Here is a 27,736-nt window from a genome sequence, read left to right on the forward strand (position 1 = left end):
TGCTGAGAAGAAAATAAAGATATAAAATTCCTACCAAAATAACTAGATGTTCATAAAAAAAAAAAATAATAAAATAAAATAAAAAACCTAATGAACCTAGAAAAATAATAGAGGCCCAACATAAATTACTTGTTTTTTGAGACCCTGCTATAAGTTCTACCCATATATGATATGATCGCCAACTCATACTTTTACTAGACCTAGTTACATTTTATTGGAATTGGGAGAATAACAAAAATATTTTTTTTTTCCTTTTTTTTGTTTTGTTTCCCAAGTAACAATCATCAACCAGCACAACACTATTATAATGTGAACTAGATAATTCATTGAATTTCTTAGATCCAAACTAAATAATAACATCCCTTTAATATGATTTCCTAATACATATAGATATATTCATTGATTTCAAAAATTCTCTCTGGTCTCGATCTATTTGAAAATTGTTATAATTCATTTATCATGTTTACACATACATAAGAGCTTATGCCCAAAGGAAGCCGCATATTATACCATATTTTACTAAATAGATATCCGTGTTATGGTCCAAGTAAGTCTTGAGTATACATACATATATGTATGTATGTATTATGTATATAAGATTTGTCCTTGTTGTATCTTAAAAAATCTTCTTTTTTGGAACATAAAGAGATAAAGAAGCCATTGCAATTGTCGGAAATACTAAGCCCACTAAGGGCACAAAAATGGAGGGGAAACTGTTGAGAGTTATCATAGAATGGATACCTCGATTTAATATTTGTACCTGTTATTTATTGTTTTATATTTTAAAATTATCCTTGTATTATTATAAAGATATCTTTTAATTCATATATAATTGTTGACACACTCCGACCCGGAATGTTCACTTGGACCCTGAATCGAGCTGTCCTCGTCGACACCCGGAGGGTGATGAAGCCATAAAGTGTAGTGAGATACTGAATGTGAATAAATTTAAACCTAAAAGTGTCTAAATGTATAAGTGCACTTGTGAGCGGGAATGAACCTAATTCACACGTGATGTCAGAGTATAAGTAAAGTACAATAAAGGTAGGATAGGATTTATACCGTCGAAGGTGATTACTTATGCCAAAGTTTGTCACGAGTCCTCATCGACACAAAAGCTTAGGTACTAAAACCTGGAGGGGCGAAAAACAAGGGTAAGTGGGCCTAAAAATAAAGTTTTGTAAAACCTTTTCGAAAACATAATAACCCCTCGCTGTAAAACCTGTATAGTTCCTAAAAATATACCTACTATGTATAGTATAAAAATACTTACCGTAACCTGCAATAATTCAAGAATTCAGTATGTAATAAAACTCGTAAGTAAGCATCTAGCTTCTAGTAATCACAATATCTTGCAACAATAAACATATCATATCAGGTGTTATCAACATATGCTGACACATGAGTTCGTGCAGAGGTAATCTAACATGAACAGGACTGGGTGTAAGAATGATTTACTCTCGAGTATTACAATCACGTGAAGATTGGCGCTATACGCATCACTTACGTGTCGTAATGGCCTATAGCAATCTAGGACAAGACTGGCACCTACAATGGATCCAAAGTGAGCGTACGGTGTGATGTGAACATATACGTGAAAGACTAGCCTTGGCTCGGGCGAGTACTAACACCGGTGCAACAACAATGAGCAGATAATGTAAATATAGTCATACCACGGTAAATCGATAATTCACGTCACCAATATAATATTCACGACCATAAATATAATTAAGGCATTGATAATAATACGCATACCTGAGCATCCTGTAGGATGTAGCATAATTTCATAATTTCTATCAATCTACCAAATCTTATGAATGTTAAGCTAATCTAGGCGTATCCTAGAAAATTCTTTATGAAATGTATAAATGGAAACTAACAATTATATAAATATACTATATAAAAGAAACGACCCACTCACAGATACATGTGAAGTTGTAGTTGTTCGAGCTAAGAAAGTCAGAGTCTTCGATTATAATCGCAACTAAGCATAACATTGAGCCCCGTTAGGAAAACTCAACTAAGATGATCAAATTTGGGAAAACAGAGCGCAGATTTGGAATCAGAGCGTTGAATTACGCTAAGGAGGGTCTCGGGTAATTTTTCGTAAAAAGTCAACAAAAAAGTTAACGGTCAACCCCAAAAAGTCAATCGAGACGTCCCAGTGGTCAACTATGTTTAAACTTTGAAATTTCACTAAATGGATGTCAAAAATGGACCTGGAATGTTGAAATTAGCTTATGAGGGTTTTTGAGAAAATTTCGAAAAAGTTAACACAAGGAATATTTTGGAATAGTCCATCCATTTAAAACTGGGCCAGGCCGGATTCGGGTTCGGATCTGAATTTGGGTCGCCGATCTAGGCTTCCTTTTTTTTCTTCCCTTTTTCTCCAGCTGGTTGCCACTACAATCGCTGTAATCTGGAAAAAGAACGGTCTTCGGCTACTACCAACCAAAACTTCACTAAACTTAGCCTTCCAATATAGCAAATCCAAGCTCAAAGAACATGGAGTCGAAATATACCTTTGTTTCCATCGACCATGGCCGGAGTTGGTCAGAAAATGGCTCGAAAACCTTCGGATCTTCGTTGGAAAATTGGGTTTGCTACTCCTGGGGTATTTCTACGTTAAAACGTAACCAAAACATCTCAAATTTACTCAAATTTACCATGGCGTGACTACTGCAGCTGCGTTCGTGTCATCCTCGCCACCCTCGGTGCAATAGCCTTTTCCTCTTACTCCTCAATATGGGTATTCGTCCATCCCAGTGAGCCCAAAATCACCATCACTGATGCATCTCTCACACAATTTGATTTCGCCGCCGGCAGAAACAACATTCTCAACTACAACCTTGCACTCAACTTTACCATTAGAAATTCCAACAAAAGGGCCGGCTTAGACTACCATGGCATCCAAGTCATTGGCAAATACCGAAACAAGAAGTTTTTTGTTGCGAGTTTTAGTTCGACACCGTTTTACCAAGACCACAAGAACACCACCATTGTGCCTGTAGTTCTTCAAGGGCAGCAGTGGGTTAAGTTTCGAAAACGTGACGTTTCTAGGTTTAACTCGGAGACTGCACGCGGCTGGTGTTTACAACATTCGTGTAGAGTTTTATCTTCGGATCAGATACAAACGCGTCAGGATATTGAAGAAAATGACGGACTTGACAAAGATCTATTGCAAGCAAGTGAAGGTTCCATTGAGTAGTTATAATGAAACATGTGCAGGTGGTTTCAAATTCAACCCTACCAAGTGCCAGAATGTTCAAGGAAGTGCAGTGGCCGTACTAAATTGGCGGCGGTACCGTGTTCGATGAAAGAAAGATTGTTAGTTAATGAATATAATGTGGCATGCAAACTGAAGGTTCCTGTGAATTCGAACGGAAAGTCTTGTTAACATTTTAGAGTGCCTAGTGCAAATTAAAGGCTTAGTTTCATATGTTTATTTCGTGTTTTTTTTTTTTTATCTCTTAGAGCTTTTGTTCTTTTGCTGTATTATATTATGTATTCTACAGTTTGGGTAACGTTAGGAATATCAAATTTTTTAAACCAAATGATGTGATTGTAGATGATTGGATTATCAATTAAATGTCGGTTAACTTGCTTATATCTTATAAGTGACACATAATTTGATTTGCAAATTTGGTCTCTTGGCATTATCCATTCACTAATGGCTGACGGGGCACCACACCAATAATACAACATCTGGAATGTTATCTTATTAACATTAGCGCCAATTATTTTAAGGTTTACCAATGAGTTTTTGTTGATCCAGCGAAAAGCGACAATGGATCCTTCTTGATACATTGTTTTCAAATGAAAAATAAAATTGCAAATCTTGTTTCTCCGTATGCAAATTTTCTTGGCTTAAAACATGCTAAATAAGAGTTGTGTACTTATAGAAAGTATTGGGCTAAATAAATATTAATTTGAGCAATTGGCTAAAATGATTCAAAATTTAATTCTAAAACAATGAGGTATGGCAACGAAGATTTAGTTTCGAATCATTTTAACAGTCGACTCTCCCACCCATCCTCAGTAACGACCCTAATAAGATATAAATCCATTTACACTCATTTATTAGGTTTAGTTTTGAAAATTTTGCTTATCGATTGAGGTCCATTGATTTAAATATTTTTAAGCTTGTAATTTGTAACATTTTTGAGTGCCGTTTATACCCTTAGGTTAGTTTAGGCGTCAAATCTATCTATTAACGAGATTAATGTTAACCTATTTTACTTAAATCCCAGAAATTTTGTTACTTGTATATCAGTTACGTGTTATACAATTTGTACTGTATTTACCGGATTCAGCGGCAAAACTCGATTGTACTTCAGATTGTTGTCCATGTAAGCTTCGTTTTCATCTCGGTCTTCAAAATTGTTAAATATTAATTTATTGAAGTATCTGTTTTGGGGAAACTAAATGGTTCTGTATTTTCTATCATCAGATTGAATTAATTAAAGAAGATTAATGGATAAAAGTTAACAAGGGTCTGGGAATAACATTACCCCTTTATTTTGGGGTGCATGTTTGCTCACTACTCTCAAGTAGTGCTAATGTGTACCATCATATTTATTATCGTTTGATAAGTTTAAATTTTTAGATTTATATATCTCGTTACATATATCTCGAAATTTAAGCTATCTAAATTAAAACTCAAGGTAACATCTCAAACCACAAACGTGAAGTGGGGAAATGAGATCCACAAAGGAGGAGAAGGGGTGCAAATCAATGCTCCAAGAGTGGTGGATGCGGAGATGACTCAGATTGGGGTAGTATAGCGTCAGTGCTGGGATAGGGGAGCGGAAAGTGGAGAGCAATGCAACGTCAACATAGGGCTAGACAAATGGCGCAGAATTAAATGGCAGGTGGGAGACGGGGAGGGTGAAATTGTTTTTTTGGAGAGAGATAGGATGGGTGGTTATGGAAAAGAATCCCAGCCAGATCATTTTCCTAAAGATCCTATGATCGTAACTGTTCACTGTATATTGTATGGTCATAAATCATTTCAAAATTTAAATATAAATAGTACCTAATGAAAACTGACAGCATAATGTACGATAAACGGTCACGATCATGAGATCTCTAAGATCCCTAGAACAAGGATCTGGCGAGGATCCTTTTCCGGTGGTTATGAGGGCAATTTGTGGTGGTTGGATTGTTGGCCTTTTTTTTATTTTTTTTTATTTTTTATATATATTTTAATTTTAACAGTGGTGGCTAGGATTAGGGGAATTGTGATATACAATCCTATTGTATTAGCTATATACGGTACACCATCACCACCACCACCACCAAACACACACACAATTTTATAATGCACACATCCTTGTCCGCGTTTATTTGAGTATTACAAATTTATAATGCACACATCCTTGTATGCGTTTATTTGAGTATGGAAGTACATGTGTGTTGATGTTTAAACCTCTTTGCAGATCAATTTTTTTGAGCATATTGATATTTTTACACTAAGGAAGAGGGGGAGTTCGGCCCATCCAAGAGATTCAAACCTATGACCTCTCAATTCCAAGTGAAGGGGAATACCACTAGACCGTAGTATTGACTATTGAGTGGCTCCTCTTTGCAGATCAATTAGAATTGAATATGTTTTTGGTTAGTTAAGTGTAATTGCTGATCTAATGTGAACCATTGGATCATAGTCTATGTGCATTGCTTAGATTTAGTTGTGAGTCATAGCTCATGACCATTGTAAGCATCTTATATGGTATTTTATTTGAATGGCTAGATTTGATTATGACGTAAGAGAGAGATGGCTCCCCTCCTTGCAAAGGGAATATTTCTCTCATGCAGTGTGTGAGATATCAACGAATCACCGTCTTCTTCCTTCCTAGAAAATCCAAAGTGAAAATCAATCCATTTTTTCTTCAAGCTCTTCACTAAATGAAATACAAAATTGCATACAAACAGTACTAACAATGTGTGGAAGAGAATCTAGCCAGTTCTGGTTACAGCCGATAATAGAGCAACGAGTTTTTCCTCATTTTCTTTTTATAAAATCAACTTTGTACACTAAACTGACATAAAGTGCGAGGAAGATGATTCAAATTTGAGTGAAATGGGGGGTATAGCTTTTTGAGCCACTGTGGTTCAACATTCTAAAAATTTAATGTACTTGTAAAACTACTTGTTAATTTTGATTTGTTACTGGACATGATCATCTCAAGTTCAACATCGATCGACACTGGACATGAGCCAATGTTGTTGTATCATGTACGAAGAAGCAATTGTAGCTGCCAAAAAGTTCATATATAACCTGCATTTGCTAGCCCTTTGTTGCTGTTTGTTTTTCTTCTTACTTTTGGTACCTGTAATAAAGAGGGTGCTAACTGTCATGTTAAACTTGTTTAGAGGATTTTGAATATGAATTTTTTGGTTCTAACCTTCATTTTGGGAAGACTTGCATGAATTCGGTTGTGAGCCAAGTGTTGTTCCCGTCCAATTGTGTATCACAATCGGTTGTGAACCAAAATATACTGAGTCGTATTCACGACACTGAAAAATCTCTACTAAATTAAAAAGGAAATGCAGGATCTTTCGACTACGTGTCATAATCGTGCGCGTAAAATACTACGTGCGTTCAGACTCTCACGGTATCAAACCATTATTTACAATAAACGACACGTCGATGCGCTGGGCCAGTACGGAGTAAGGGAGTAAACTGATTCGTTCGTGATTTTCCTTTCCTAATTTTCCTTACCGCCACATATATAATGGGAAATTTAAATTTCGTAGCAAATTGGGGAACGTGATTGAGAGCGTTTGAGGACGAAGCTTGGTTTTTTCTTCAATCCAATTAGGTACACAATTGTTCAATTCCCAATTTATTTTTTTAATTTTCCTTTTAGGGTTCAAATTAAAAGCAAAAATTATCAAATTCGTTAGTCCAATTTCGACTTTGGTTCCAAGAATTCCCGATAATTCTATTAGCCCTGGCTAGAGCCCAATTCTCAATTCGATTCTGTAGCTTTTATCTCCCTCTATTTTCCGTTGATTTTTGCACTGTGATTAGGCGCTGTACTGCTCTGCATTGTTAAAAAGTTCATTGTTTGATTATATGTGTAGGTGTGAATTTATAGTGTGAGTTGAATTAGGGCATGGAATCGTCGGATGATGAGGCAGAGGCGGTGCCACAATCCGTTTCAAATTACCATTTTGTAGATGACAGCGATGAACCCATCTCATTTCACGTTTTGCCAATTCAGTGGAGTGAGTGTGAGAGGCAAGTCGGCAAGAACATGCAGATATTTGTGCGTGGCACTAACGATAATGGGCTTCAGAAACTGTATAAGCATGTTATCGCGTGGCGGTTTGATCTTTCCAATGTCGATCCTGAGATATCGGTGCTCTCTAAGGAAAATAACTGGCTCAAGCTTCAGAAGCCGAGGAAGAGCTTCGAGGAAGTAATAAGGTCAATCTTGATAACACTGCAGTTCCTTCACTATGTGAGCAGAAATCCTGAGACATCTGCAAAATCTTTGTGGGATCACTTATCTAAAGTTTTCAGGTATCTTTGGATCTTTTAAACATCTCTTCACTTTCGACTTTTTTTTACACTGAAGTTTGACGGATTCCCCCATTTTGCAGCTTGTACAAGGTCAGGCCTTCTCAGAATGACCTGGTGAATCACATTCCTCTGATTAGTGAAGCTGTTAAAAGGGATGATGCGTTAGCAAAGTGCAAGGTTTTGTCTATCTTCTTTTCTTATCATTGTAACCGTACCACGTGATTAGTCATTTTTCCAACAATTCATATCAGTAAATAGTTTCCAGATATTTCAGAGTTCTCTTTTCTACTCTTTTGCCTTCTGTGCAGTGCAAATGAACGTTTAGTCGAAGTCCTAATACTGGAAGCATATCTGGGAAAATTCAACATACGTAGTTTAAGTAGACGCCATCGGTTAGATGCATAGTATGTGGGTCATGCTCTTCAAAGTTCTTGGAGCCATCTTGAGAAAATTCACCAAAATTGTCCTTTACCTGATTTTTGTACTTTAAATGCTCTGCTGCAAGTTTTTCTGTTCTGAATGAACGAACAAGGATTTTTGCCTGAGATAATCTGTGAGATATTTCTCATCAATGTCAAATCACATCAAGTTGTTTGAACATATAAATTGTATTGCAGTAATAGGTAGAAGTGGCACACTGCATAATCTTTTATTCAGTTGGGGTGGTTATGGTGGTTATGGTTGGTATTCTTCAATATAGGTTTTCAATCTGGATTTTGGAGCAGGCAAACCAGTACTGTTTCATCCTTCCTCGTTCTTGTTTTAAATGTAAAATTAAAACTTACAGATTTGGGAACCTTTATGTGAACATGTTGAGCTCTAAGTACTACCTGCTTATTCATTAATTGACTATATGAACCTTAGATGGTGAATCAAACCTTCTGTTTTGTGAATTATATTATGATTCAAGCTTTCTCTTTGCTTGCTCTTCTTTCACTTGATTTTAGCTTCATTTTGTTTTCACTCCGTATTATTTTCTGTTCTTATCATTCTGCACAAACTACAAACTGTCCTTATGTTTATGCACGGTTAAATAAAATTGCATACTGTGTTTTGAACAGTTTTTACTCAATTTACTTGAAGAGAAGACCAACAAGAGGAAACTATATGATCAGGTCATCTTCTACAACTTACTTGTTTTCTCTTTCATTAGCTCAATTTTATCCTTTAGCTCTCTAATTTTTAGCTCATTAATTTTTCTTTTAGTTTCATGTTATTGTGTTTGAGCCAGTGAACTCATTGGATATTCAGGACATTCAAGCTACAACAAAACCAGGATTTATAGTTGATGATGCGGAAGAAGATATGATTGACGCTGAAGACGAGTACAACGACGATGATAACCTGTTTGATTCTGTTTGTGCTTTTTGTGATGATGGTGGCACTCTATTGCAGTATGCTCTGTTGCTCATACTTATGAAAGCTTTATGATATCAACATTTTTTAAATAACTTGATTTCCTAGAAGTTAGTGCATCAACGTATATATTTTTTGCTCTGCAGTTGTGAAGGGAGATGCCTAAGGTCATTTCACGCAACTGTCGAGGATGGTGAGCATTCTATGTGTGAGACCCTTGGCTTTACCCAGGATGAAGTAGAAGTATGCTCTTTGTATTTACTTTTGATGTGAATCTTTTTCTCTTTCCGTTTGGTGGTTTCTTTTTGTTATTGATATTATGATTATTTTATTTTATGCTCTGAACTTGGCAGGCGATTCAAAAATTCTTCTGCAAGAACTGTCATTATAAACAGCATCAATGCTATGCTTGTGGGAAGTTAGGCTCCTCTGATAAATCTTCAGGGGCTGAGGTATGAATTATTTTCTACATAGCTGGTGTTTACATGCTAGCTTGATTAGTTTAAGAATGTAATTTCAGAACCATGAATTTTTCAGTTTTTCTACATTGTTCGTAATGAAGCAATACTGATGTAGTGTTCTAATTTTGTTTGTGTGGCAACATGATGTATTGTTCTGAATTTAGCTTCTTGGGATCAGTAGTGTTAGGTATACTCGCTCAAAGTCTTCTGCTACGCTCTGTTGATCTCTTTCTTTGACTATACTTCTTTTTGTCTCCTTTGTTGTGCTTTTTTATGATGCAATCTTAGGTTATCTTTTCTTCAGTGTGTTTGTAGTTCTTCATCTTTTGAGCGTCATTTCTTGTTGGAATTCCTTTTTTGTTTTTATTTTTATTTTTATAATATGCTTTCTTCCTTCTTGATTTTCATTCTACTCAACATTTTCCATCTGGCCCATCGTTAATTAATGGAATCTCCCTGGTGCTGATATGAATTTGAACATGGTCATTTTAGTCAGAGTTCTTTACCCATTTATTTTCCTGGTTAATTTTTTTGTTCTTTCAATGAGAAATGTATTTTGGTAATAGGAAAGGTACACATAGAATGATAATTATCCTTAAATCATCTGGAAGAATGAAAATATGAATAACCTTTGGCAATGCAGGATAATAATGAAAATATGAATAACCTTTTTGTGAACATATAGAGACACTATTATCATAAACAGAGTGGTACCCCTTAAAACTCTTTGAAGTAGAAACCTAAAGAGAAGTTAAAACATGTAGTTTTATCCCAAATACAGTTTCTTGGAGAAACTTGGCGTTTCTCTGCATCCATGGTACCCCTAAGAATGGTCATCACTCATCACAGATTCACAACGCACCTTTTTATCGTTTGAGCTCTATTACTTTGACCAAGCCCAGTGAGTCAATTTCCAACAATGCAAAGGCAACCGGGTGCAAAACCAACACAAACCAATCATTTCAAATACCACCTGCACATCCAAGAAGCCACTGGTTAAATTGGGGATTGTAAAGCAATTTAATTTCTTTAGTAAAGGGTCTGGAATTTTTAACGTTTTGTTGTTAATTTTACTGGGGGAGGATTAGTCATATGTTAGATAAGCTTAATTGAGGGATACAAGATAGTGTTAGATAAGCTTAATGAGGGATCTCTTAAATAAGCTTAATTGAGGGATACAAGATAGTGCCCGCTCCACATTATATTTCAATGATCCAAATGGTCTAACTCTTAGGTCCTTCCCTCAAAGAACATCATTGCAATGAAACACCCAAATTGGAAATAGTTTAACCATTCAATTAAATGTTGTCATTTTAGTGTTTTCTTGGAACAGTGACTGTCTTTTTTTTTTTTTTTTTTTTTTTTTTTTCAAGTGTGATCTATGAATGAAAGACTGTTCAAATCATTATACTACAATCCAGAGCAGGCTATACAAGGTGTCCCTCTGATAAAATTATTCTAGTGATCCCTCAATAGAAGGGACTCATATACACACATACATACATATATACATATATCTATCTATATATATAGATATATATATATATATATATATCATAATCAAAGTATTATACTGCCTTTTCTACCTTTTCCTATTGTTTTCATCAGTCTTATGCTCTTTTCTGCCTTTTTGTATTGTCGTCATCAAAGTATTATTCTTGTGTTTGGTTTACACTTAAAAAACATTTTTATCAATTTTGTTAGGTCTTCCCCTGTGTTTCTGCAACCTGTGGTCAATTTTACCATCCACATTGCATTGCAAAACTCATTTATAAAGACGATGGAGTCTCTGCTGAAGAACTTGAGAAAAAAATTGATCTGGGGGAATCTTTTACGTGTCCGATTCATAAATGCTGCATTTGTGAACAAGGAGAGAACAAGAAGGATCCTCAGTTGCAGTTTGCTGTGTGTCGGCGTTGTCCTAAATCCTACCACAGGAAATGCTTGCCAGAGTAATCTTCTTAATTGTTCTTTTTTGTTTTTATTTTTATATGCTCTTAGGAGACCATGCTTTGGTCTTATTTTTTATTTTATTTTATTTTTTCGTGTATAAATGGCTTATGCTTAAATTGCTTGTATCAGGGAGATTGTATTTCAAAAAACAGAGGAAGACGAAGAGGAGGAAGACGAAGGGGAGGAAGACACAGAGGATGAAGGTGCAACAACAAGAGCTTGGGAAGGTCTATTACCTAACCGTGTACTAATATATTGCACGTAAGTATTATTTTTGTGAGCTGATTTTATTCATTATTTTGTTTGATTTAATTTTTCTGAATGCTTTTTTTCTTTTTCTTTGGATTAGAAAGCATGAGATGATTAAAGACATTGAAACGCCAATAAGGGACCACATAAAATTCCCTGGAGTTAAAGAAAAGAGGACTACTTTTATTCAAAAGAAGACCGATTTTGTAGAGAAAAAGAAAAAACGGACATCAGAATCCCTTCAAGATAGAGAGATATCTGTGACGAATAAGAGAAAGCCTTCTGCCAAAGAATTCTATAGGGGCCAAACTGCTCCTATGATGTCTAAAGAGAAGCTGAAGTCATCTTCTACCGCAAAAGTGGGTGGTAGCAGAATTAGTAAAAAACTACCTGCTGGGTTAGATACATCAGGAAAGCTGAAAGTGAATTGTGCTTCGAAAAAGAAAGCTAAGATTTCTGTGGCTGCGGAACAAAATACCTTATTGGGTGATCAGCTATATGCCTGTAGGAAGGAGTCCTTGCAAGTGAAGTCGGGGAAGCAGGGAAAACCTGATGGGGAGCGTGATTTGGCAATATTTAATCCTGCCTCAAAAGAGTTGACCAGCGCACCACCATCTTTAGATGCAGCTACAGAGAGGAGGTAACTTAAGTTGAAATTATTTACCAATTCTGTTCTGTTTATGCTTTATAACTCTTTAAAGCATTTGTTAATAGCATTACCTCTTTCATTTAATATATAAGGGAGAATGCCTTGAAGGTGAAAATTCAAAATACTAAAAGTACACCATTTAACTTAATTTCTAAGACAATTAAATATACTGGGGGTAAAGTGTAAATAACTAACAAGAATTTGAAAAATCAAAGTAAATTAAAATACTATGATCAAACGCCACGTAGGTTGGGCTAGTGGTTACCCCCCCAACCCACATACCCATCATCTCCTTTTCATTAGTTTTGCGTCGAGTTTTTAAAAAATAACAAAAAACTAAAATTGGATTATGCGTGAGCGTGTTCCTAGGGACTAGTATATTCGAGAGAGTGTGTGTGTATTACTCTCTCTCTCTCTCTCTCAACACGTGTGTGCGCACACACACATATATGATTGGATACTTTACAAGGACTTACCACAGTTGCGGACAAGACAATTGATTTAAGGTTTGAGTAGTTCTTTGATTTATTTCTTGCAATGCAGGTTATTGTCTTTAATGAAAGATGCTGCGTCTTCAATAACTCTGGAAGATGTTATAAGAAAGCACACAGTTCCATCGACTCATCAATCCTCGTCCAAAAATGTTGTGGAAAGGAACATTACAATGGGAAAGGTAGAAGGCTCAATTGAGGTACATCACTGGGAAATTTCAACAGCTATTTTGCACTGCAAAAAAGTGTGGACTTTTGATGATTTCTCTTATCATGTGTTTGATAATGATATCCATGTGTATTTTAGGCTGTTCGAATGGCATTACGGAAACTAGAGGAAGGATGCAGTGCTGAAGATTCAGAGGCTGTTTGTGCTCCTGAGGTTGTTCACCAGATTTACAAGTGGAAGGTGGTTTTCTAGTCCAGTCTCACTATCCTACAACTTATGATTAGGCAAAGATTATTCATCTTGATATTGTTTTAAGCTTTAGGTTTCCTGCATTGATGTTTGCTGTCTGTGTGCCAGGTGTACTAGATTTGCACATCTCAGCTAATTGTCTATTCTTTTAGTTCAGGTTATGCTTGGTTTGTGGTTCGGGTGTGGGGTTGTAAAATAGCCAAGTTAAACCTAGTATCATAGTGCTAAAATGTAATTTGCTGAGTTTTAGCAAGCTTGACTAACTAGGCTCTAAGTTGGGCTTTGAATGTTGGTTTCAGGCATGAGGTTGGCTTGCATTTGTCTAAGCTGAATTTAGAGCGAAATGAGCTTAAAGCATGACTTGACATAATGAGCGAAGGATATGGACCTCGCACCTGAAGCACAAATAAATGAGGCAACCTCAATTCAAAGAGAGGTGTCTTGTGATGAAATCCAAGTTGGACACTATCTTGACTAGTTTGACTTGCATTTTTAATTTAATATCAAGCTGTAGTAATTTTTTTGAGTGGCTTGTTTCTTTACAAGCCAAGCTCAAATGAGCCAATAACATTTAAAAACATGAGCTGTACTGACAACCTTACTAGGTTGGCATATGCTGTTATTCTTCATCCACATTGTTCTAGGGTTGGCAAAGTTAGTCCACACTTTGATAAGGAAGTCATTTGGTACATGCTTATAGGCTCATTCACATATGAATTCTATAAATTATTGTAGCTAAGTTTGTGACATGTTACATTTTCAAATGTGTAATGGCGAGCGTTTTGTGCATCCCTGTGCCTGAACTCTATATTAAGAGCTATATTTGTAGCATCTCTCTCTCTCTCTCTCTCTCTTTCTTTCTGATCTTAATTTTTCTTTGTTTCCTATTTTCTCTTTCTTTTTGTGGTTGAGTTTGTTGTGTGATTTTATTTGTACGTAATGTGTATTAAAGGTTCACCAGATAACTGTTGTGTTTTCTAGTTTCCCATTAATTTATTGATTCATTTTCATGCAGAACAAGCTGAGAGTATATCTTGCACCTTTCATGCATGGAATGCGCTACACGTCCTTTGGTCGTCATTTTACAAAGGTGGACAAATTAAAAGAGGTAATTTGGTTGTGTTCAAGTTTTTTACATTTCAAAGTTATGATGCACTCTTTTGCTAACTTATTACTGCTTATACTTTCTTCTCAGCTTGGGTTGTAATGAATTATTTATTTAGAGGAAACTTGCGTTTATGAAGATGTCCAACCCACACATGTTTGGTGTGGTTGCTTATGCTTAAGCTCATCTTGACAATGAAAAATTCATGGTTGTGTTATGCTTCCTCCAGTTTTAAAGATAATGAGATCCCACATGACTTTTGGATTTCTTTAATTTGTTTTCTGTTGAGAAGGAAAGCTTTATCAGTAGACAAAGTCAAGAAGTTGCAAAATAATCTCCAGTATCGGACAATAGGATCACCAGTTAGACAAAAGAGCAAAAATATCTAAGCTTCGAAATTCTAGTGTGACTTGCCACTAAATCACCCAAAAATTCACAGTGCTGCGGACTTTTAGTTTACTCGTGCTTTCACATATCATTTTGTGAATTAAACTCTGTTGGTAACTTGGTATATACTATATGGTTATTCAATTTTGATTTACTCTCACATAGGTTTACCTCTTATTTATCTGGTCTGCAACTTGAGCCGTTGAGCATGTATTATGAACTTAATGAAACCTTGAAGAATTTTAAAAGCTTGAGTTTAATATGCAGATTGCTGACAGGCTCCATTGGTATGCAAAAGATGGAGATACGGTATGGATCTATATGCTTTTATCTGTGAGATAATTTTAGTACATAGGTGTATGTCTTTTGGATGTTTCTTTTAGTTATGCAGTTGATGACTCTTGTTTGTCTTACTATATGAGTAATTTTTTGTTTGCACAATTGGACTTTTACCTGAACGCTTTATTTTACTGTTCACCTAAGGGCCAACTGAAGTATAAATCTTATACTATGTTCGGCATCTGAGTTTGTGACGACATGGATTATGACAATGGCACAAACTGTGGCAAGCTTGCAGCATTATTCGTATCAACATAGAGTTCTTTCAGAAACTACTTCTAGGACCTGACATCTTTACAATAGCAGAAGCATCAAAATTTATTGTCAAAGGAGAAAAACTTCAGCAGATGAATGGTTTACCTGATGACAAACCCTAACAGGGTTCAATTAGAGTACAGCTGTAATGTCAATAAGGAACTGTATAACAATGAAACTAAAGAACAGTGCTGCACTTATTAGAGAAAAGTTTTTCGAAATGGGATGATCTAGTGTACTTCTGAGGACTATTCCTTGGCTGTGCTCGGAGATGTTTCTGTTCAGCTTTTTGGCGTTTCTGTTAGTTGAAAGTTTCTACTTAGGCTGCTTTTAGATGCATTTTATTTAGTGGACTACCTGGTCTAAAGTATTTGTATCTGATCAATAAAATTGTTTTCTCATAAAACAAATGTTGAATCATAGCTGTTCTTTTTCTGCAAAACTGCAACAGAAGCATCTAGTACCCAAAAAGTTATCATGATGATCTTTATGAACTTTTGTTTGACTTTACACAATTGAACTTGCAATAAGTATATTCACTGCAGAAGTCATAAGCCAGTTAATTGTTGGATGACTGTCTACTTGTTCTCAAAGTGCATATTATATGATAAGAAAGAGAACTGATGTGATTGTGATTCCTTACTGAACGTGAAATTAATGTTGGATCATGAGCTTAGGTTGTTATGTAGGATTAGCCTGGGTTTCTTTATTATTACGTAGGCTTTTTTGCTAAAATGGTCCCCGAGATTGGCATAACTCCTCACTTTAGTCCCCGACAATGAAAATCGATAAAAGTGGTCCCTGAGTTTGTCCACTGTGAATCATTTTGGTCATTCCATGAAAAATCTGTCCATGTCCTTGTTAAGGGGTTGGTTTGACAAAAATACCCTTACAAAGGTGGTCATGTGGTCTTTCACATGACAATTTAACAAGGATATTGACAGATTTTTCATGGAATGACCAAAATGATTTATGGTGGACAAACCAAGGACCACTTCTATCGATTTTCATTGTCAGGGACCAAAGTGAGGAGTTATGTATGCCAATCTCATCCTTTTGGCTAAAAAGACTTATTACATATGTATATATATATTTATATATTTTATTTTTTTTTCAATGTTGATTACCTCGACATCAAAATAATGTTGATTGGGTAGTACCTGATTACTTTTTGTTCCAATGTACAGATAGTGGACTTCTGTTGTGGTGCCAATGATTTCAGCATTGTAATGAAGAAGAAACTTGAAGAGACGGGGAAGAATTGCTTTTATAAAAACTATGACTTTATTCAACCGAAGGTAATAGTCATTCATATAAGTCTTTAATGTTGGTCAATCTGCATCATTCATATTATCTGTGACACATGCAAACATGGTTGCATTGTTCATCACAGATGAACGTGGGATATGATGTAAGGTAGAAACTAGAACGGTTTTTGCATCATTAGAAGTTATTCACTAGCTGTTTATGATGGGTCTGAACCACTTAGTAGAAATATACACACCCAATGTAGCTTTATAGTCTATCCCTGAAATTTCAGTTGATGGGATTTAGGAGTAAGTGAGATTATGGGACACGCTCCATATAATGAACAACTAACAAATGTACCCGGAAAAAGAATGATGGATGAACTACTTTTTCTTTATCAGATGCATTTTCAGCCATTAAATGATAAAGTTTGAAGAGTTCGGAGTAGCTATTCATTATATTTTTGCACTTCACTTCTGATGGAAAACGTAATAAGGGATGAGGATGTGGTCAAACATGTAGTTGGATGATAATAGCCTATAGGATATATACGTTGGGGTTCCTCCATGATACCATTTGGCAATATGGGGAGTCACCTAATTAGTTATAAGCACATGCAAGGTTCCTTCTTTCCAGGACTTGGGATTAATATTCTCAACCATCCCCTCACGTTTGGCGAATTTTCAAGCCTAACACGTGGACAACACAAATCAGTGACGTGGAGCATGTGTGGCCATTGGGCTTCACACATGGGACAACCGGCTCTGATACCATGAAGAAAGTTGTGGTTCCACCATAAAACCAATTGGCAATGTGGGGAGGAATTACTCATAAGCACATGCAATGTCCCTTCTTTCCCCGACATGGGATTAATACTCTCAACAGTATGCAAGTAACATTGTGCTTCCACTGTGAAGACCTATTGTATTTCAGATTTGGCTTTTTTGAGGTTTATACTTACAATGGAATGCAATTTAGACAACCAGCACTGGGAGTTATATTGCTCGCTCTTGATTCTTTTCATCCTCATTTTTAAGTAAAAAACGTATTGCGACCAATGTTGTCTCTTAAGATTGTTTTCATTTCTTTCTCATTCCCTATGTCGGGTATAAGGCTGTTAAGTGTGCATTTTACTGGCTTAAAACATCAAAACTGGGAAACTGATTATTTTGTGTGTATTTTCATTTGGCAGAATGATTTCTGTTTTGAGAAGAGAGATTGGATGAAAGTAAAACCAAAGGAATTACCGAAAGGGTCACAATTGGTAGGAAACTGGTGGTTGTTTTTATTTCATCATGACATTTGAATTTTAGAACCTTTGTGTTAATTGTTTCAGTCTCCACAACTTTTCTACTTGAGCAGATCATGGGGTTAAACCCTCCTTTCGGAGTTAAAGCAGCTTTGGCAAACAAGTTCATCGACAAGGCTCTTGAGTTCAATCCAAAGCTCCTTATTCTTATTGTTCCACCAGAAACTCAAAGGTAGCTGCTTGCCGTTGTTCATCTCTCTTTCTTAAACACAAAGGCATACATAAATGTGGCCATGCCTTTGAGTTGAACTTCAGTTTGCATATAGTTTCTTACATTTGTGTCTTTCATCAGGTTAAATGAAAAGAAATCGGCTTATGATTTGATCTGGGAGGATACCCAGTTTCTGTCAGGAAAGGTATGTGTTTATCCAAATGGCTGAATCTTAGTATCTGTTTTGAAATTTTGGAATGTGAATTTACTGGTGATTTGTCTCCATTCAGTCTTTTTATCTCCCCGGATCTGTTGATGCAAATGACAAACAATTGGATCAATGGAATGTAATGCCGCCACCACTCTATATCTGGAGTCGTCCTGATTGGTCTGCTGACATCAAGGCTATAGCCCAAGAGCATGGTCACATCACTGCATCACAAGGGTATACAAAAGATCATTCCGACTCTTTAAATAATGGTCGGTCAATAGGTAATAATGATCAATATGGTGAAGCGCCTATGCTGATTGATGATGGCATAAAACCCGAGAGTCCTGGGGATGGGAACAACATCATTGATGAGATATGCAAGGAAATTCTGCCACGCATTCAGCCTGCTGAAAAATGAGATCAGCATTCTGAGCCTGGCAACTCTGGTTCAAGCATGCAGTTCGGAACTACTTATGGTGGGACAAAGTTCAACATTGCTGATGACACAGGTAGAAGGAGATTCTCCATGAGCAGTGATGAGCCTTACTCGAGTCTGACTCATGGATGGTCTACCGGTCCCAATTCTGGTTATAGGGCTACAAACTCAAAGGAACCGTTTGTGGGGCACATGAGAGAGAGATTGGATAGCCTTGGTTGTAGGCCATATTTGAATGAGGCAGAAGATGCATTTAGGAGGGAGTCTGACGTATGTTCTCAGATTCACCTCTATGGTCAGCAAGATTTTGATTCTTCAAGAAGTAATTATTTGGTGGGTCAGGATTCTGTGAGTGGACAGATTGGATCGTATTCATCTACTGACAGCCATAGTCATCCTGGTCCAGCAGCTGAGTTATCGCACAGAATGAACACATCAGTCATGCAGCGGTATGCACCTCGGTTGGATGAACTGAACCACACGAGGATGGGCCGCTTAGGATCTGAACCTGCTTTAGGATATCAACCGCACATGTCCAGTAGCGACGGCACTTAGGATCCCAGGGCACCCCGGCCTGGTCAACATGGTGGCTCCATGGGTTTTGCTCCCGGTCCTCACCAAAGCTATTCGAACCAAAATTCAGCAGGTTGGCTGCATGAGTAAAACAGGTACAACGTGATAAGTAGGTTCTTTTTTGTACATAAGAGTAGTAAATGCTGGTGTATTAAATACAAGTGTTTTGGCAACATTGTACTCATGCCACTTTATTATTTTAGTTGCATCTCTAACGGAAACTTATGATATTTTATTTCTTACTTTGGCTAAATGAGTGAGTTTGCCTTGTTACCCAAGATATATTCCCATGAGACGCTCATATGGGTTATATATCTCTGGTTACAATCGAGATAGCCACGTAGGCAGGAGAGTTTGTATCTAGTTTTCGTCTTGTTGCCCAGATCAATATGCATGATTTTTTTTTTTTTTCCTTCCCAAATTACTTAAATCCTTTTGGTCGGTACACTCATTGGTCACGGTTGTTTGTTACTGATTCACTGATGGGAAGAAGAATTGAAAAATAAATTTGAAACGGCAAATAGCGCTATAATATAAAATAGACTCGTCGTTGGGTTAAATCTTTCGTTGTTGGTTAATCTTGGATATTCCATTTCTATCTCACCAAGTGAGAAATTTTTTAGTTAGGTCAATTTCAGAGATTATTTACGATAAAAATTTGTTTCTATATAACAATTCCTTTTCTTTTTTTATTTTTTATTTTTTGGGGTCGAATGTCTTTGTTATTACTTTTTTTAAGTATTTCATTTTCCAACATTCATGGTAAACCTAAAGACGACAATTGTATACTTGAAAGCTAAACCTAAGGATCTCAACAATTTCTCGAAACATACGATATAAAGCTAACAACATTCATAGTGATAGACCCCCAATACAAAAAAACATTGTTATTAATAAATAGATAATACTTGGCTCCTCATACGTAATAGTCAAAATACTCGGGGATAAAGCTCCATCGCAACACCGCCCCGTATCTTCAATACAATAATACTAATAGTTAATATGAACGTGTGTGATCAAACGTCCTTGTACCCATAAATAATAAAACAATGTTATTAATCAACTGATAATACTTGGCTTCTCGTATGTAAAGATTCATTCCTCTTCACAGGAATAACCAAAATACTCGCTGACCGAAACCGCCCCCTTATACTTGTTTAGAAGTTTTAAAATATTAATAATATATTGTTCATGAGGATCTTAACAAGTTGCATTTGTTACCCAGGAAGATTCAATCTGAATCAAAATTTAGAATTCAAATTTAATGGTTTACCGTCTCGTTTTAGTTCTCCCATCTCTCTGGATCTACTGATGCGAATGGGAAACAAATGGGTGAATGGATGAGGCCACCTCCACTCTATCTATGGAGTCATCCTTCCTGATTGGTCTGCCAAGCACAGGGCAATAGCTCAAGAGAATGGTCACATTTCTGCGTCACAAGCGACTGTGAATGAAGCAAGCACATTGTTCTGACTCTCAAATTCACGATCATTGCCGTGACGCCCCAATGCTGATGGATGATGATTGGCAGATTGTGCCAGTGTTATCTCAACTAGTACCGACTCTGTTTTCTCAACCAGTAGCGGTTCGGTTATCATATCCCTATAAATCGTGTCTGAACTATATGCTCCACTCCAGGATGGCTAAATAAGTTAAAACTTTGTGCACCGATCCTTGTAGGTTTGAGTACCTTCATAGGATCTAGGACGGCTGATGTATATAAACGACCCTTTCGGTGTGTTTTCTGCATTCCCCTGACCTTTTCTTCATGCCCGCCGTGTTGTGTTCATGTTTTTGGTAAGTGAGGAACTTCAAGCTCCTTCCCATGCATCTATAAAACACCAACTGAATGAGTGAAAATCTAGTTCTAAATCTAATTACCATTTTTCTCGTAGATATATTCTCGGTTGGAACTACGATTTTTGTTATAGGTTTCGGTTTTCATCTTCTTTTTGGTTACACAGTCCATACAGGATGAATTAGAACTTGGGACCTCGAGTGCTAGGAAGAAGAGTACTCCCTTGACCAACTTAGAGACATGTACCCACGAAATACATACAATTCAGTTCCAACAACCAACAAACTAGCAAGGGCAGTAAATACAAGCACAGGGCCAATGTGTGGTGCAAATAAGGCCCAACTAACAAGGCTTAAGATAATCCCCAAACTCAAACACAGCTTGAATACTCCTCCTTTCCCTATATCTTTGTAGAGAGAGGATACAAATCTCGAGAGAGAAAGAGACCAGACCAAACCAGAAATGGAGGATGAAATCTACAACTTCATCAAGGTATGTTTCCTAGCCAACATATCTCTGTGTTATTGTTTCTACATATCATCCAGACTCCCAAGGGGCATCCTCAGGCTCATCTCTCTCCTCCCCATCCTCTACCTCTTCATCCTCCTCCCCTTAAACCTCCATTCCTTCCACCTTGGTGCGCCCACCATCTTCTTACTCGTCTGGCTTGCCACCTTCAAGCTCCTCCTCTTCTCCTTTGATCATGGCCCTCTATCTTCTCCACCCCCACTAACCCTCTTCCAATTTATCTCCCTAGCTATCCTCCCAATCAAAATCAAGCAAAACCCAACTCAAAAATCACCGCCGAATCAAAACCCAGATCACAAAATCCCCCCAAACCCCACAAAATCTGAGAACCCAAGTTACCCGATTGGTAAAATGTCAATTCTGTTTGCTGTAAAAGCCTTGCTTTTGGCTTTAGTCGTCGGATCATATCACTATAGGCAACATTTACACCCGTATGTTACATTGGCCTTGTGCTGCTGCCACCTGTACCTGGGGCTAGAAATTTTGCTACCCCTGCTTGCGACCCCGGCTCAAGCCGTTTTTGGATTTGAGCTCGAGCCGCATTCCAACGAGCCTTACCTTTCCACTTCGCTTCAAGACTTTTGGGGCCGTAGATGGAACCTCATGGTCACAAAGATTTTACGACCCACTACGTACTACCCCATACGCAATGTTTTCACGCGTGTAGTCGGGCCTCAATTGGCCCGATTTTTCGCTATGATGTCCACTTTTGCAGTCTCAGGTCTAATGCACGAGGTGATTTATTACTATCTGGCACGTGTGCCTCCGACATGGGAAGTGACATGGTTCTTTGTGCTGCATGGGGCGTGTGTGGCAATCGAGGTGGAGGTCAAGAAGGCAGCGGCCAACAGGTGTCGGTTAAAACCGGTGATTTCGGGGCCGTTGACGTTGTTGTTCTTGGCTGTGACGGCCAATTGGCTGTTCTTCCCCCAGCTTCTCAGAAATGGCGTGGATGTGAAAGCTTTAAATGAGTATTCAGCTATGGTGGCTTTTGTCAAGTCCCACCTGCCCTTAAACTTTTATTGGTGGAAAAGTTAGTTGATACACGAATAATTTGTAGGTTACTTTGATGAAAAGACCTATTGCTTCAACTTATTTGTTTTTTTTAACGAAAGTACAATCATAAATCTTCTCTCTTTTAATTTGTCCCAAGAGATATGAATTTAGAAGTTTCTTTGTGAAAGCAAGTTAAAGTGTATGAAATGACGCTACAAATCTATTATTGTATACAACAATCGCTTCATAGTTTCTAGCCAAGCTCATATTGGCGGACAAGTTTGTTGTTTTATTTATATTCTGTTGTGAACCTTGTGATTAATTATGATTAAATGAATATGATGTTTGAACTAATGACCGTTTGAAAGTATAGTCATCCGATTCACCCAAGATGCATATACGTTGCACATTGCAACATAAACTCTTCCAACCGAGGCCCATAAAAGGAGCACAAGGACCAAGGGAATGGAGGGAGGGAGAGAGAGAGAGAGAGAGAGAGAGAGAGAGAGAGAGAGAGAGAGAGAGAGAGAGAGAGAGAGAGAGAGAGAGAGAGGGAGTTGAAACGCTGATGAAAAATAAGAATGGAAGTCTTCTTCCAAGTCAAAATTCGACGACGAATTGTAGTTGGTTCTCTTTTATGGACATTTCATTTTATGCAATGAAGTCTTCTCTCTTTATTATTTTACAAAAAACGATAGATGATATTTCATTCATCAAATTACAAACAAGTATAGCTGTGTCAATTGAGTACATGAGCTTGAGTGACCAACAAATTGAACTAGAGTGAATTTACACATTTAATTACGAGAACCTTTATACGACTACCACAAACACATACACATGTCACCAGTGTAATTATGTCGCAAAATAACGATAGATGCAACGTATCTTTACCGGCAACCACACGGTTATTTTTAACGAATGAGACCACATAAAATCATCGTTAGAAGACAAGACCACATAACTCATCGCCCAATGATAACGACAACATACATCCATCGTAGAAGCGCGACCACGATACGACAACTATGCTCCTCTGAGAAGGGAATCATTGGCATCTAAGTGAAGGATAAAGACATTTTATCCAACGCCATATATAGCTTCACTGCACTACTTAGATCCAAAGTTTCTATGAGTCACCAAATCAAGTCAAACTGTCACACAAGCTGGCGAGCCACCATCTCTGAGCGTAGAAGGCGGCAAAGCCACCAAATCTGAACGCCCAAAGCGGCAGAGCTGCCAGATCTTGGCACATAAGGCGGTATAACCACATAATCGGCCAATGAGAGCATCACCACTGTAGAATCACGCAAAGGAAAATGGATCCAACCCTCAAGCAGCCACAAATCCAACTTTTAATCTCACTCTTTGACACATCCTGACCCGGAATGTCTACTTGGATTTCGAATCGAGCTGTGCTGGCTGACACCAGGAAGGTGACGAAGCCATAAAGTGTAGTGATGTAGAAAATATGAGTAAATTTAAACCTAAAAGTGACTAAATAGAAGAGTGCACATGTGAGCGAGAATGAACCCATTTCACACGTGATGTCCGAGTATAAATAAAGTACAGTAAAAGTAGGATAAGATTTATACCATCAAAGGTATTCTCCTACACCCACATTTGCCAAGAATACTCATCGACACAAAAGTTCTGCTACTAAAACCTGGAAGGGTGAAAAACAAGGATGAGTGGGCCTAAAAATAAAAATTTGTAAAACCTTTTCGACAAAATGTAATAACCCCTCGCCGTAAAACAAGTATAGTTTCCAAATATAACATACTACGTATTGTATGAAAATACTTACCGTAGCCAGCAATACTTCACAATAATTCATGAATAAACACATAACTTTCAGTAATCACAATATCTCACATAAATGAACATACCATATTGAGTGTTTATCGACATATGCTGACACACGAGTTCATGCAGAGATATTCTGACATGAACAAGACTAGGTGTAATAATGGTTTACGATCTAGTACTACAATCATGTGAAGATTGGCACTATGCGCATCACATACAAGTCTTAATTGTCTATAGCAAACTAGGACAGGACTAGCACCTACAATGGATCCAAAGTGAGTGTATGGTGTGATGTGAAAATACACATGAAGCCTAGCTTAGGCCCAGACGAGTACAAACACCAGCGTAGTATATGATGAGCAGATAACGTAAATAAAGTCATGACACAATGATTCGATAATTCTAGTCAACCTAATACTATTCATAGCCGTAAATCTAATTAAGGAATCCCGTAAGATTTATAATGATTTCCTAATTCTCATCATTATGACATTTCTTATAAGCGTTAATTTAATTACGGCATCACATAGGAAATTCATTATTAGATGTATGTATGGAAACTAAACAAAATTGACCAAAAAAAAAAAAAGAAACTAAACAAATATATATAGTATATAAAAGAAAAGACCCACTCACAAGGTCGTAGCCGTTCGAACTAGGAAAGCCGGAGTCTTTGATAGTAATCCAACCTAAGCATAGTATTGGGAACCATTAGTAAAACTCAACCAAAACAATTAAATTTGGAAAAACGGAGTGCGGAATTGGAATCAGGGCGTCGAAATATGCTAAAAAGGGTCCCTCGCAAATTTTGTAAAAAGTCAATGGGAAAGTCAACGGTCAACCAAAAAGTCAACCAAGACATCGAGCCGGTCAACTATGTTAAAACTTCGGAATTTCACTAAAGGGATGCCGAAAACAAACTTAGGGCATCAAAATTAGGCTAGGAGGGTTTCTAGGAAAATTTCAAAAAAGTTAACGCAATGACTATTCTAGAGAATAGTCCAAGAATAATCCAAGAATATTCCGGATCCATTTCAAAAATGGGCCAGGTCGAATCCCGAGTTCGAATCGGATTAGGTTTAGGCTTCAGTTCTTTTTAGCAAGGTGGGTTGACCCGTTTGGAAATGCGGTCGCACAGCACTCACCGGACCCAGCAAGGAGAAAGCTAGAATTGGGCAAGAAATCCAAGAGCTCAGATCAAGCTTGAACAAGGTTCTAAAAAATGCTAGGCGCTGGTCGGGCGGTGGGCTAGCGCCTAGCACCTAGGTGGCTAGGCGGGGTCTAGGTGGGCGCCTAGGGGGCCTAGGCGGATTTAGGTAAATTTCTTCTATATTTTGTAAATAAATGCATATTGACATTTACCAAAAAAAAAAAAATTCTTGTATATCTTGGAATAAATATATTATATACCATATAAATTAGTTAAATTTATTTTATAGTAGATGATTAAATATTGAGGAATACGTTATTTAAAAAAAAAATACATATCTAAACATAAGAGTATAATATAAGCTGATCTTATTCTGATCATAAAAAGAAAAATAATATAATGCAAGAGTGTAATATGGTGCTGTTTTAAAAAGAACAAATAATAAAATATTATCTAAATATTTTATATAATTTATTTATTAGGGATAGTGGGTAATTATTGTTTACCCCTTTATTTTGTGATAAGGCAGAGGCTAAGCATCTTTTCAGAGTCAGACTTTTCCACTATCCCTGCCCGTTCTATCTCTCCGCTCCATCTTCTTCTTCTTCATCTTTTTAGACTTTCTTCTTTACCTCATCTTATCCGTTTCTATCCTTCCATTCTTCTTTCCTGAAAACCCATAAATCAAACATCGAAAATATCTCCCTCTATCCCTTCATTTCTCCACCGCACATCTTCTTCTATCCACCACCACACTTCTCCGTTTTCATGCACAAAAGTCTGGGGTTTGCAATAGTGGTCAAATCTGAGATGCAGTACGACGAGGGACATCTAGATATTCTGGGTTTGCAGTTTGCACAGACATAGAGCAAAGAGACGAGGAATTGCCTACCATGCCGTCAAGCACCGCCTAACACTGCCTAACGCCGCCTAACACCACCTAGCACTGCCTAGCACCGCCTAGTCGGCTGCCTAAACCCTTTCCGTTTTATTGAACGGTTTGCCCAAAATCGCCACGGAAGCTCAGCGCCCAACGCCTAGGCGGCTGCCTAGGCCAATTTTTAGAACATTGAGCTCGAAACACAACCAAACTCAACAATTTATATATGGATTTGAAGCTCAGAGAGAAGAAGAATTTTATACCAAAAATCAAGTTAAGCAGTGGTCGAGATTGGCCAGAAAAAGCCTGCAAAGCTCAATGTTTTTCGCCGGAAAATCTACGAAGTCTTCCCCACAACGTTTATGTACCAAAACCCTTAGGAAAGCTAGAAACATATACTAAAACATGATCCAAGAATTTTAGGTTGTCTTCAAAGCTTATCCTTGTTTGAAATTTGAGAACTCGCTGGAAAACATGACGAAGAGTTAGAGAAAGAGAGTCTTGAGCGTTAGGAGAAGAGGCCACGTGGAAGAGAGGGAGAGGTGAGTTTGAAGTCGGTGTAGGCCCCACGGGCTAGAAAATTAGTAAAAATTAAAAATTTCCTATCATAAAACATTAAAATAATAATATAATAATCATGAAAAATATATAAAATATAAAATACACTACTACAAAAGGGCCATATAGTGTCAGTAGGTGGTGTCGGTTTAATACAATATAGTGGCGGACAAGACAGTTGCGACACTAACTAAACATGACGCCGGATTTACTGTCGCTTATAAGCGTCATAAAATATCTATGTCACTTTTAAACCGACATAAACATTTAATGTCGCTTATAACCGACATATGTTTTGATAATTTTTAAATACTGGCGTCACTTTAAACAAAACAGTGTCGCTTTTAAGTGACACAAAGTATGGGTGTCGCTTTTAAGCGACATAAAGTATTGTTTTTAAATATTTTAAAGCCTGTGTCGGTTCTAAGCAACTAAGTTTTTAGTTTTTTTTTTAATATTTTGAAACCTGGTGTCGGTTGTAAGCGACAAATTGATGGTTTTTATGTACCCTCCCCCGTGTTTTCTTCTTCATCTCTTGCATTTTTCTTATTCGTTCTTCCAATTTTTCTTTTTAGTTTTTTTTTTTTAAATAACCGTTAAATCGTGATCTCTGAATGTTTTTTTTTTGCAATTTTTGACGTATGGGATCTCAAAGTATATACAAACATATTTGACAGTTCGATTGTTGAAACTAGTTTAGTAGAATGCGATTCCCATCAAAACAATAGATTAACTAACACTTGAGTGTTTATTCATACTTTCATTAAGTATAACATAAGATTTTGTGGTATCCACTAATGTAAATACTTTAAATTGAAGATCAAGTTCATTCATTGTATTCATATAGGGTCAAGAAGTGCAGCTATAAAAAATCATCAAAATCGGAGTTAAAATCACT

The 27,736-nt window shown here is 37.1% G+C and overlaps 1 protein-coding gene and 1 pseudogene across 2 annotated transcripts; both read left to right on the forward strand.

Annotated features, from left to right (window-relative positions):
* The first annotated feature begins 6,595 nt into the window (after positions 1–6,595).
* On the forward strand, positions 6,596–19,525 carry LOC148693128 (protein ENHANCED DOWNY MILDEW 2-like). 2 transcript variants are annotated; one of them, XM_088680152.1, is made up of 19 exons: positions 6,596–6,821; positions 7,087–7,528; positions 7,609–7,705; positions 8,590–8,643; positions 8,735–8,922; positions 9,031–9,127; positions 9,238–9,336; positions 11,050–11,297; positions 11,428–11,559; positions 11,648–12,187; positions 12,740–12,887; positions 12,995–13,096; positions 14,121–14,213; positions 14,865–14,930; positions 16,379–16,489; positions 17,632–17,703; positions 17,802–17,920; positions 18,041–18,104; positions 18,190–19,525. In XM_088680152.1, exons 2-19 carry the CDS (start codon positions 7,119–7,121, stop codon positions 18,526–18,528), a joined length of 2,979 nt encoding a protein of 992 aa, XP_088536278.1. In that variant the 5' UTR covers positions 6,596–6,821; positions 7,087–7,118; the 3' UTR covers positions 18,529–19,525. The 2 variants fall into 2 exon arrangements, with proteins under 2 accessions (XP_088536278.1, XP_088536279.1); XM_088680153.1 differs by having other exon boundaries at positions 6,598–6,821; positions 14,865–14,906.
* A 1,805-nt stretch (positions 19,526–21,330) lies between these two features.
* Positions 21,331–22,720, forward strand: LOC148693129 (long-chain-alcohol O-fatty-acyltransferase pseudogene; annotated as a pseudogene).
* The last annotated feature ends 5,016 nt before the right edge of the window (positions 22,721–27,736 follow it).

Source organism: Pyrus communis, chromosome 11, assembly GCF_041283825.1.
Source record: "Pyrus communis isolate YQ-2024b chromosome 11, ASM4128382v1, whole genome shotgun sequence".
NCBI lineage: Eukaryota > Viridiplantae > Streptophyta > Magnoliopsida > Rosales > Rosaceae > Pyrus > Pyrus communis.